Source organism: Salarias fasciatus, chromosome 13, assembly GCF_902148845.1.
Source record: "Salarias fasciatus chromosome 13, fSalaFa1.1, whole genome shotgun sequence".
Classification (NCBI taxonomy): domain Eukaryota; kingdom Metazoa; phylum Chordata; class Actinopteri; order Blenniiformes; family Blenniidae; genus Salarias; species Salarias fasciatus.
Window position 1 is genome coordinate 17,225,787 of NC_043757.1, and position 11,757 is coordinate 17,237,543.

General features: G+C 44.5%; 1 protein-coding gene across 1 annotated transcript; it reads right to left on the reverse strand.

The window, feature by feature from the left end:
• Window positions 1–235: 235 nt before the first annotated feature.
• On the reverse strand, window positions 236–11,499 carry golga7bb (golgin A7 family, member Bb). The gene is made up of 5 exons (XM_030106570.1): window positions 11,414–11,499; window positions 6,910–7,035; window positions 5,337–5,489; window positions 1,563–1,664; window positions 236–685 (listed from the first exon to the last, which is right to left on the reverse strand). Exons 1-5 carry the CDS (start codon window positions 11,423–11,425, stop codon window positions 602–604), a joined length of 477 nt encoding a protein of 158 aa, XP_029962430.1. The 5' UTR covers window positions 11,426–11,499; the 3' UTR covers window positions 236–601.
• Between the last annotated feature and the right edge of the window lie 258 nt (window positions 11,500–11,757).

Here is an 11,757-nt window from a genome sequence, read left to right on the forward strand (position 1 = left end):
TTGACCTCAATCAACTGACACAAACGCAAGTCATTCGACAGGAACGGAAAACTTGGGGCTCGGGGGAGGCTGGTGGTTTTCCATTTTTCAGAGGCCAAAGTAGCTGCAGTGACCTGAGGCTACACCGCCGGTGTATCAGCAGATAGACGTGGCCACTGTGACCTCCATGAAAATAATCCGGCATCGACATCCAATCCGATCAAAAATAAGCCAGACATGGTGAGACTCGTGGAAAAACACAAGATGGAATTAAATGAAAAGTGAAAGGAATAAAAAGAACGAGGCTTCTTGTGGTTTAGATGACTTTAAATTAGTGAAGGATATTTCCTCACAGACACTCTGAACATTGGCATGTGTCTAATATCTGTGTCTAACAATCTGTTGTTGTGTTTATTCTGTTCCAGATCCAGTGTGTTGGTTTAACCCTGCTCCTCGTCTGCAGGCAGTCCCAGCAGGGAGAGTGCTGTGGGTCACCTCCTCGCCTCTCTCTCTCTCTCCGCCCGCCCTAGAATCTGGTGCTCTCATGTTTCAGCATGCGGATGTTGGTGAGTGTACCGCTGCCCCTGTGGTGGTATCCGTAAGCCTGGTGCTGCCCCTCCAGTCATCGGGCCGTGCTGCCCGACGACATGCTGGTGCTGGGGCTGGAGCCGCCCGAACCCCGGTCCTCAAAAACGCTGATCTCTAGCTGTGAACGTCAAGGATCATCACTGTGAAAAGGGCATTTAGGTGCAGACGAAAAAAAGGATTTCTAACCTGTGGCAGTTTGACAAACCCGTAAGAAGAAAATAATACCAGAGAGGCATTTGTAATGCGGGGAGAATTGGACTTTTCAGCTTGCTTTTTTGAAACAGACACCACAGTGAAAACTGCATCGACTAATAATTGTTGGTAGCAGGTTGGCTCCGGACCGGGAGCCTGTTGTTTGAGTCGTTCTGGGCCATGCATGTGTGATGGTCTGCTGGACACATTCTCTGTCTCCTTCTGCGTACACTGGGATTTCTCCAGCAGACAGAGTGAAATGTGTTGGCCGCTTTGTGAAACTTTAGAGGAAAATAACCACACAAACACACAAAAAGAGAGACCGAAGAGACGCGCTGGATAAGACTGTAGAACCTTTTTCTGAAACGATAAAACTGCCTGACTGACAGGTGGATTAGAGGTGTACTGGGGACAACTCTCGTCTTCGTTTGTGTTTGTGCTGTGATGCAACCGGATAAAGACGAGAAGATGGATGGCTTATAAAAGAAAGTTTTACATTTACAATGGATGATTGACCCTGTAATCCCATTTCCTGCTTTAGATTTGCTCTTTGAAACAATAGCTGGCAATTAAACAGCTAATCACCACTAGCTGGCGCCTTGCATAAGGACTTTGATTGTAATTTATAACAAGCGAGGAGTCTTCATTCTTTCATCAAATCCAAATGTTTCAAGAAGCTACAGAAAGTTTTTTTCCCAGTTGCCACCTATTATTAGTCTTCTATATTCTGGACAGTTCTGCTGAGTATTTTCATCCACTGCCTCTTTGCACACTTGAAGACAGAGCGGCTAAGTGAAGGATACGACCCTCATTCCCCTCTCTATGGGGTCTGTGAGCAGCAGGCCTCTCGGAGCGTAGATCTTCTCATTCTGCTCCTGGATGTATCCTGATATCTTCTTCAGCACCTGGCACAAAACAAGAAGAGCAGACGGGTCAGATGAGGACTACTGAGGGCATGAAGAGATAATCTAGAGTAGATTGGAACCCAGTGAAAAACAGATGATGAAAACCTGACTGGAGCAGCAGCAGGGGAGCCATGAATTCAGATGATCTACAGCAGATTTAACCTCCTGCTGCGCCGTGTTGAGTGGAAAATAAGAAAAATGGAAGAGATGAGCTTGCAGTACAGTAAGCATAAGGTATATGATGCCACCACTTCCCAGGCATTGCCAGTCTCTGTTTTTCCTGAGCATTATAATCCAGACTCAGTAATTCCATTTTGCTCCGAGTACAGCATTTTTTTTTGTTTTTTTTTTCTGGATACTTCCAAGCCACCTGCGTCAGACTGGGTCCTACGAATTGAATTAGTAAAACTGATGAACATGGGATTTTTTTGCTTTTTTTTTGAAGTTTTCCACTTGAAAGCTTCGGTTTCTTAATTCCAAAGACGGCCCTTTCAGACTAAGTTTCGTGGCTCGGTTAGCGGTTACCCTCTCCAATGTGAAGCAGGCAGCTTATTTGGATTTCACTGGCAGAGTGAATACATGTCTTAGTTTTGCAAGCGAGTAATGCATCGACTTCATCGCCACAGAGCAGCAGCGGAGTGAATCTGTGCACTTCAGACCATGCACTGGCGGACATATTCACACAGGCATGTCTGTATACATTCTGCTAAGCAGCGTGGCAACACACACACACACACACACACACACACACACACACACACCGTTTGCCCCGAAGACTGGAGCTGCGTCTCAGAGATCCAAGCGCAGCATGTTGTCCAGGGTTGCTGCTGATAGCAAACCAAATGACTGGAGACCGACTGCCAGTCATGCTAAGTGGATGGCTATTAGATGAAGTGGCATCATTAGAACAGCTTATTTAGCCCCAGTTATGCCTCTGATGGCACTCTTAATGTCGGCCTAATCATGTCAGTCGAAGCATCACGTACGCTGTGAGGGCTGCCACTGCTCCGGCGAATAAAGTTCACTCATTAAAACCAAACTGACTGCATCTCATCGTGGGCTTCATCAAAGCTTCCTAAGCATCTGTTATTGTGCTAATTATTGAAAAAAAAAGATCTGAATCCTGTTCATTCAGATCATGTTGAAGCTGACATGATATGGAGTGTTTTTGAATTGAAAAATTAAAAACTTCCAGAAAGCTGAGATTTGAGCGATAAAATCAAAATAAATCTGTAAAGATTAGTCATCACAGGGCTGTCACCTTTTACACTCATCTCACTGCAGCCGCCAAGGTGAAAAGGTTACAGGAAATCCCTCGAAATGAGAATTAAATGATCATGGAGTACATGCCAGTGAAACTTACAGAAGCCTAAACAATGGTCCGATTTTCAAAAAAGCAAAAACTTTAAGGGATTTCTTCCAGATGCATCCTCTGAAGTTTGAAGTTTAACACATTTTTTTTTACGCTCCCCTTAAACTGACATATCAAACATGACAGATTCACATCCTCTTTTGTGAGTTACTAAAGGTCACGCAGCCACTCAGCCGCAAGAGATTTAAACAACGCCGACCAACAAACAGCACACCGAGCCGAGCTCCTCCGGGACGTCAAAGGCCTGTTCCAGCTGCAGGCACAGCTGCTAATAGAGTGACCCTCGCTACGAAGACAAAACACCAGAGGAACAGTTTTTTGTCTCCCATTGGAAGGAGAATAAAAGGTTCCCTTTTTGCCGTGGAAAGTCTGGAAAACATTAGGACACTAAATATCTCTGTAAAAAGCAACTGAACTGCAGCCATCCAAAGCCGGCGGTTTGCTTCCTCCTGGTTCCTAAAAGTCAGTCAAGTCTATATGAAATGACATTAAACATATAGCAATCAATATTTTCCTTGGAGGATCACATCCACGCATTTTCTTGATGCAGTAGAAATGATGCCTTTTGTGGAAAATCTCAATCAGAGGGAATCAAACGTCTCAGTAAAGAGGCAGAGGCACACAGTGGAGGCCTGACTAATCGGTTCACTCCGGTCCAGGGAAAAGGCCAATCCTTTCACTTGCGAGCGAGCTCTCGGGGCAGCTCAATCCTCTTCGGCGTAACGCGATGACAGTCAAGCATCCAAGCTGGGCCTCCGTTGCACTGGCATGTGTGTGACAGCCTTATGGGGAAAAAGCTTTCTGATGGTAGCGATAGACACACAATCCTCTCCTTATATCGCCGAATGTGCGATATAAAGGGATTTCCGTGTGCTGGTGTGAATCCCGCGCTGTACGTGCAGCACATAAAATAGGAAACGGAGCGTACGAAACTGCGAGCGAGGTGATTTTCACCAATTCTTGTCCTCACACGTTTCTTTATTCCTGACGTGCTGGGAGCAATCAGAGTCTTTTGATGGTGTGAGACGAGTGTTCAGGGGCCCCGGCTGCTCCAAAGAACCTGCTCGCTGAACCTCCGCGCACAGAGCGCCGCCGACGTGGGTGGGTGTTTTATCACCATCACTCGCAACGTTATCCAGCCAAGATGATTAAGTCGCACAAATAAATAAACAACTCTCCTGTGGAGCCGATAGCATCGGAGCGGTTCAGCGGAGCGGCGCCCAGCTGACAGGGGGATGAAAGGTGCCTGGGAGCGAGCCCTTTCTGCATGGCTTCGGCGCGGCAATAAGTTGGTTCGTTTTGTTTTTTTGTGCTTCTTGGTCAAACTCCCAGTACCTCCGCAGCGCTTTGAAGCGGAAATGTTTACAAAGTGCAAAAAAAAAAAAAAAAAAAAAAAAAAAAGAGAGCAGGCGGATGAATGTCGTGGGTGACGGAGATCAGAGCGGCGAGGCGACTTCATGTGAAACGCCAGGTAAACAGAACATCACAGGAAAATTAATCAGCTGTGCGTGCATGCGGTTGCGTGTGTGTGTATCATGACAAAAAACAAGTAGCAACGCTGATGTACCACAGAGAGTAACAGTGTGTTCTGATCTTAGAGACTCAGCTTAAATCTTTTGTGTGACTGAGCTGGGTTTCATGAAAAGGTAAATTAATATGGCAACACGTTCATCTGGATCACCTCAAGTTTAGGTGTTCACCTCAAAAATGCTTCTTAGGCCTTTCTACAGACTCTCCTTGACTTTCAGTAACATACTATATTTAAAAACTCTGGATTCACATGTGGATGTGAACTTTTCTCTCATATGAATCAACTGTGTAAAAGGAAGGCAGCCGACTGTCCACATCTGTTCTTCCCACAGTGCAAGCAAGAATATAGCTTCACTTAACTGTTTAAGCTGCAAACAATGAAAGACATGGAGAAATTTACTTTTTAAGTGAGCTACAACTGAGAAGATATTGTTGTGTAAAAAGCAGAAATAGCAGGAAAGTTAGAAAGCTCTAAAGTGCAATGTAAAATAACATTCGGTGCACAAGTTGAAATGTAGAAATGAAAAATTTGTTATTTTTCTTTCTGAGCATGAGCAGCAGTTTCCAAATTATTTCTGCTGAGCTGTTTAGCCGTTAGAATCAACTTCACATTTATTACAAAACGCCCCACAAAAGTGGGTATTCAGCATCTTACTTAACTCTTGTTGTTTGAAAGTTAATCCTGTGTTTTATGGGTGAATGGTATTTCTGGTCAACAAGAGCATTAGCCATAAGTTGGGAAAACATTTAGGTGTGCGCAGATTTATTACCTTCTCATAGCGGGTCTCCATGCAGAGGAAAATGATGTAAGCCGTCGCACACGCCAGACATCCCTCCAGGTACGATTGACCACCGATTTTTTCAGCCTCCACGTAATAAGAGTTGAGGGTCTTCACCGTCTCATCCAGCAGCGTTCTCTCAATCTACAAACACAAACAAACACTGAGCACGGGACGTGGAGGAGGACGACGACGCGAGGGAGAAGTGCTCTGGCAGCGCTGCAGGAGCCGTAAAGCCACCTGCCAAACATACCAGCTGAAATCTGTTCAACCCAAACGGCTCCCCGTTTGTGGAGCCATTAACAAACACACCTCGCTTGTAGGAGATGGAAAAAACCCCGGGTTCAGATGAAAAATTGCTTGTAGAAGTATGACAGCAGTGGGCAGCATGGTTAGAGCATCCGCCTGAGCACGTTTACGGAGAATGGATGCAAATGTCTTCTAATGGCCCCTAACACTGACCCCCACTGTTGCTCTCTGCGTCTGTGTTTTTCTTTTTGAGTGTGGACTGTCTGCTGCTTCAGATTCTAATTACTTGAAAAATGCACAAAATAACCCTGCATGTTCACATAACCAGGTGCTAAAACAGAAACAGAAAAACACTCCAGTGAAAAGCTTATTTTTCCCCCCGGCGCTCAGTGTAAAGACTTAAAATAAAGATTATTTGACTTCTTCAGGTTCAACTTCCAACTTTCACTTCTTTGTGAAGAGACAGAACATTGCAACTTTACTTTTTGATTTGAAGTCTGACAGTTCATCAATATATAAAATAATAGAAAATAAGTGATAAAGCCTGTGATGTGATGAGACAATTGATCTGGATCATAATAACATTCTGCCATTGTAATGAATTATTCCAAGATTGAAGTAATATTGAAGAAATCTCTTCAAAATATAATCCTGGCAGACAATATTACAATAAAAACACACATATGGCTCCATTTCTTGGAAATTAATTTTTTTCAGGTTTTTTTCAGTTTGCTTCTCAATAATAATATATATGGAGACTATATAATGAAGATCAGTCAAAAATGATGAAATAAGCTTCAATGCAACACTATAGGTGTAACAGGTACGACAGATGCAGGTGTGTAAATCAACATCTGTTCATCCTCCTACAGTGACACATTTTATTAAGTGAGGTTCCTGCAGACATTCACGATAAAATCTTTAATAGTGAATTTCCTTGCTAAGTTTGATATCGACTGAAGAATGAGACATAAAGTCTGTCATCTTAAGAATTAATAAAATGAGTTTCATTGTTGAGGCTCTGCTTTTCTCTGATTAAAAAAAATATATTTTCAATGTGTTTTGTCTGCTGGTGAAGCAGCTTTGAACACTGAGGGGGAGATTTAATCCTTCTCTGTAAAGAAAATAATTCTGTGGAATGGGAGGATCGTTCAATGAGCGGAGGATGAATCTCATCTCGCCACTCTGGCGAATTTCAACCTGTATATGACACTATTATTTCCATCTTTGACTGACACATTGATAAATCACTGGGAGTTGGGAATCAGCCAATGTCTTACATTTAGGTCATGCACATGTTTGTGTTTGTGCTCACCCTGTTTTCCAGCTCGGAGGGGAACTTGGTCTGGAAACGGCACACAGTCCCTTCGCTGTAGTCTCTCTGTATGAACACCTTTGTAACCAGCGATGCACTGTGCCGCAGCTCCTGAAGGTTGTGGAACTAGGAAACGAAACAACGGGAAAGAGGGAAGAGGAGCACATACGGCAAATCTTTAGATGAGAATAGATTTAGAGAGAAAGACGAGCAACATGGCATGAAGATTTTAGAGTTTTGCAGACTTGTGGATTCTCATCAAGTATAAGAAAAAGTACTGATTACACTGAATACTTGAATCTCTGAAAAAAAGTTTTTCACAACAGTCTCAATAATCAATTCAATGGCTTTTCGATGTGCATTCTGATGGTGAGCGTGTGCGAGAGTGAAACGACGCTGCAATAGCAGTGAAGACTTGCTGTGGTGAGGACTCTCACTTCAGCCCTCCGGCATCAATAGACACAAATGAACCGTCTGAAAGACTCGCACTTCAGTGGCGAGTGGTACATGTTGCACCAAAACAGTCATTCCAAATACAGAACTGCAGCAGAACGCACGTGGGCCAGTGCAAACACGACCCCCCGCTGATCTAAATGACTCTCCTCAAGAGGATAGTAATTAGAGATACAGTAACAACACCGGGGGAGAGAGACGGGGGGGCTGGAGGAGGGAAGGGCGAGAAAATAAAGTGAGAAGTACGAATCTGCAGTCAATGATTTCATGAAACATATGTGTGACATTTGGACAGCCGCTGATTTCATTTCATACATTTCATTCACAGAGAATTTGTGCCAAATGTGGACAAAGTCCAGCTGCGTTGTTGTTATTGAGAGATGTAATAGTTGCTTGTAGGAGACTTTCCCATTCTCTGCTCAGTGGGAGTCTTTCATCTCTACTGGGTATATCACTCTCTAACCAGGAATAGCATCCATGCTGCTATTTCGGTCCGCTCACAGCCACAATCGTCGTACTGCCAGAGCTTTAAATATCCTTTCTGTGTCTAACTGAGACAGCACTCCTCATCTTATCTTCAGGCCATCATGATGAACAACAAGCTGTTCTATTAATAGAAGCATCTTTAAATTCAGTCAGATGGCTGAGGATTGGGCTTATAAAGATTATGCATGCTCCTGAGAAGGGGAGAATCTATAAGAGAACGTGGTGGCAGGTGCAGATTGCATAAATAATCTACTGTCCATGCTGGGATGTGACTGGCCGATGCACCTGCTCTCTTGGTCAAATCTGATTTCAGTATTTAAGAAAACCAGAGAGGTGACCAAGGAAACTGACTATTGCTTTCATTTTGAAAGCTCTTTTTTTTGTATGATGGTGAGGGTCTGTGTTTTTATCTCTAATGTAAAAATAATCAGATCCACGTTCAGACAGATACGGCCTGATTTATGAAACGCTCTGCATGCCATGTAAATAGATGTTGTGTGCATCTTGTGAGTGATTAACTAAAAATAACACCACGAGTGACACTGTGTGCGAACAGGAGTGTTCAAACGATGTGTGCATCATTGTTCATGTTCGTTGTGGAGTGATTGGATGAAGCGCTAAACACACACAAGCAGAGACTGAATGAAGTTCGACATGTTTGTGTACAGAGTGATGCAAGAAATCAGATTATTACTGCAACTAAATGTGAATTTGGTACTAAAACAACGACAAGATCCAAAAATCTTTACTATAACAAGCCAGTGAGTTTTGATTTTACTATAAGCCAGGACTGCTTCTCGAGTCCCATTTAATGTACTTTCCTTATGAATCGTCACTGAGAGGAAGGTATTGCCATGTGACACTTCTTCCTAATGAAATACTTACCTTTCAGTTTCCTCAACCAATTACTCCGAGTGTTCGCTTTGTCCCGCCCGGACACTTTGCAGTAACACAGCTGACCTTATGAAAGATTCCGTTCGCCACGTAGCGACTAATTTAACAGCGGAGTTGTCCGTCCATTAAGGGCTTGACGTAAATGCTCGCTGCTGGCAGACAACCGATATTTTCTCTGTTGTGTGGGAGATCAAGGTTCAGATCAAGCTATTCCCGCATCTAAAAATAGTGTCCAAGTAGACAGCAGTGTTAAAGTGTCCTTCAGATCACACAGGAATCGACTGCTTCTGTCTGACTGCTCCTTCCACTCTTGTATTTATTACTTTCAACTCAGCAACTATTGGTTTTCTCGCTAATTAAGCACAAACAAACATTGGGAAACATTAGCAAGAAAGAGGAAAGGACCTCTCACTTGGCAACAGGCCAATGAAAACATACGGTGTCCAGAACATGACTGATAAAAAGATTAATTGTACTAACTAAAAACACAAATCTAATTAATGTGATAAACTGTAATTCCTCATTCAGTGTGTGCTCTGCAGTTTAACACAGTTCATCTGGATGGGAATTCCTCCGGTGACAAACCACATTCCCTCAGTTATCCTGTATTCATCGTCAGTTCTCGCTGATACCATCCCCCTCTTTATGTTTCCTCCAGTTTTACATGTGCAGCTCTGTGTGTGAGCCTCATTGGCATGACATGTTTCCTAGTTAAGTCACTCCGACTCAAGGAACACACAGCGACAACAAGGGTGAGCGCTGCCAGTGGGCAAACATCGCAAATGATACATACACAATCACGGCACGCAAAGAAAATGCACTCGGAGCAGGACGGTTTGTTCTTGTCTCTTGTTGCCCTTTCAGTCTTTTTTCTGACTCTGGATCCTGGTCACTGGGAGCAGGTTTATTTTTAATGTTTACTGCCGAGCTGCATTTGCCAAAGGTTTTATGAATCAATGCTGTTTAGTCAGTGTTGACAAAGCAGTGACATCTAGGCTGAAGTTCGGTGCGCGACGGCCAAAGCTGTGAGAAACAATGTTTTCAGGAGAAATGATGAGATATTGTTTCGGTGGAGAGCTGAGCCTGTGCCAGTCTCTGAGCTGATCACTGTGCTTTGACACATTATTCCCCAGCAGTGAGACTCAAGCCAGAGCTTAGCGTACACACCGAGAGGAAGACTGGCAGGAGTTGACTTTATCGATCCAGAGACCATCCATGCAGCACAACACTGTGCAGAATGAGCGGATTGTTACTCAGTCACTTAACGGAGTTATTTGCTGACTTAGTGAACAATAAATGTCACAGAATGAGCTCCGATGAGATATGTGACAGACGGCAGGGAGGGGGGGGGGGGGGGGGGGGGGGGGGGGGGCGTTGAGTGTATGGATGGATGAAAGCGTGGATAAGAAGCAAACTCAGTGCTTATCTCAGCTTCCAATCGCTGATGGTTACAAACCGCAGGAGCCTGTTCGCATTAAATATGCTGTGGATAATTGATGGGCTTCGGACATAAAATCCATCCTGGGTTCACACACTGCAATGTGTGTTTGTGTGCATGTGTGTGTGTGTGTGTGAGTCTGTAATTGATGGGGCTTGGACAGGGATACTGGCAGACCACCAGAGGAAATCATGGCCACCCTGCCAAAGACTCAGGCAAAAAAAAAAAAAAAAAAAAAAGATAATCATGAATCTTGTCCAGTTTGCTGTTCACTGCACATTTTACCTGCGGCACTGTTCTGTATGAATTTACAACGTAACTCGGTCAGAGCCTGGACATCACACATAAATTAACACCAAGGCACATAATTGACTGCATAAGTGCTTTTTTTCCCCCTAAATTAATTCCTGTCTCCTCTAGAGAGACCATCATTATGATAGCTAAGGCAGCATTACGGGGACAATGCCAAGGGCAATGGGGTCCTCCAGAGAGGAGGGTGTGTTTCTGACCTCACCTCACGGTTAATGATACTGAAAATACATGAGCAAGCACTGATGATACTTTTTGTAGTCATCAATTGTATAAAAGTGACAAAGCTTGATGATCGCCATCAATCCCATCAGCTCTCTGCATCATCTTCTCCTTTTAGACATGCAGGTCATGTAACTCCAGCCACCAGGCATAAAGAGGGTCTGACACCGGAGAGCTGAGGCTGGAAATGTGCTCAGGATATTTCTCAGTGGAAACCCAGAGATAAAGCCCTGCCAGGGTAATTTACATGTATGGAAGTGGGAATAATGGGAGAGAGTGTCCCTGTCCATGGTGCTGACTGCTCCATTAACATCATCCCTTCTCGCCAGTCTCCTCCAACTAAACGACACAGGCTTCTTACACCGCCGTGCGTGTGAGTTAATGAGAAAACAAGGAAAACATTCTACAAGTTATATATCTGAGGATGAAAAAAAACAGCGCTGAAAGTGGCTTAAACTGAAAACAAAAAATGACTGTCAAGACTTTAAATTAAATCTGTTGACTTACACCAAAAATAAGGCATTACACACGCATAATAAATAAATCAAATGAACAAGCCTCAGAGAAACAGACGGCAGACGTCCAGCTCATAAGACTGCGGCTCTGAGCCCGCATCCTGGATCACGCAGAGGTGCGGGGTCGGACCTCGTACAAGGTTTTTTCTCGCCAACATGCAGGGACAGACGGCGCTGGATGTCCTACCTCTGTCGCCATATTGCGGTGAAACGATGCGGGATGCGTCCCCGTGCTGTGAACCGCCGCCGTGTGCTCGCCTCGTGCGGGACTGGATCAGAGGGAGCGGTGCTCACGACTGCGCGCACACGCGCTGCTGCGGGCGCTCGTGCGGGCGGGCGCGCGCGCGCGCGTGGGCACCGCGGGATGAAGTTGAGGTGGCCGTTACGCAAATCCAAAGAATCCCCCATTAATGCGTGAAAACCGGCGAGTCGCTTCCTGTCGGTCCTCAAGGTCACACTTCAGGAGCCACACTCCGAGCTCCAGCGGACCGTGCTGCTTCCTTTCAATCCCCTTTTTCGGTTGTTTATTAT

Excerpts from the sequence above, each read along its gene's own strand:
- golga7bb (XM_030106570.1), bottom strand. Across the intron at positions 5,490-6,909 it reads CCTCCGAGCTGGAAAACAGG|ATTGAGAGAACGCTGCTGGA; the intron begins GTGAGCACAAAC and ends TTGTGTTTGTAG. Across the intron at positions 686-1,562 it reads TAGAGAGGGGAATGAGGGTC|CTAGAGATCAGCGTTTTTGA; the intron begins GTATCCTTCACT and ends TGACGTTCACAG.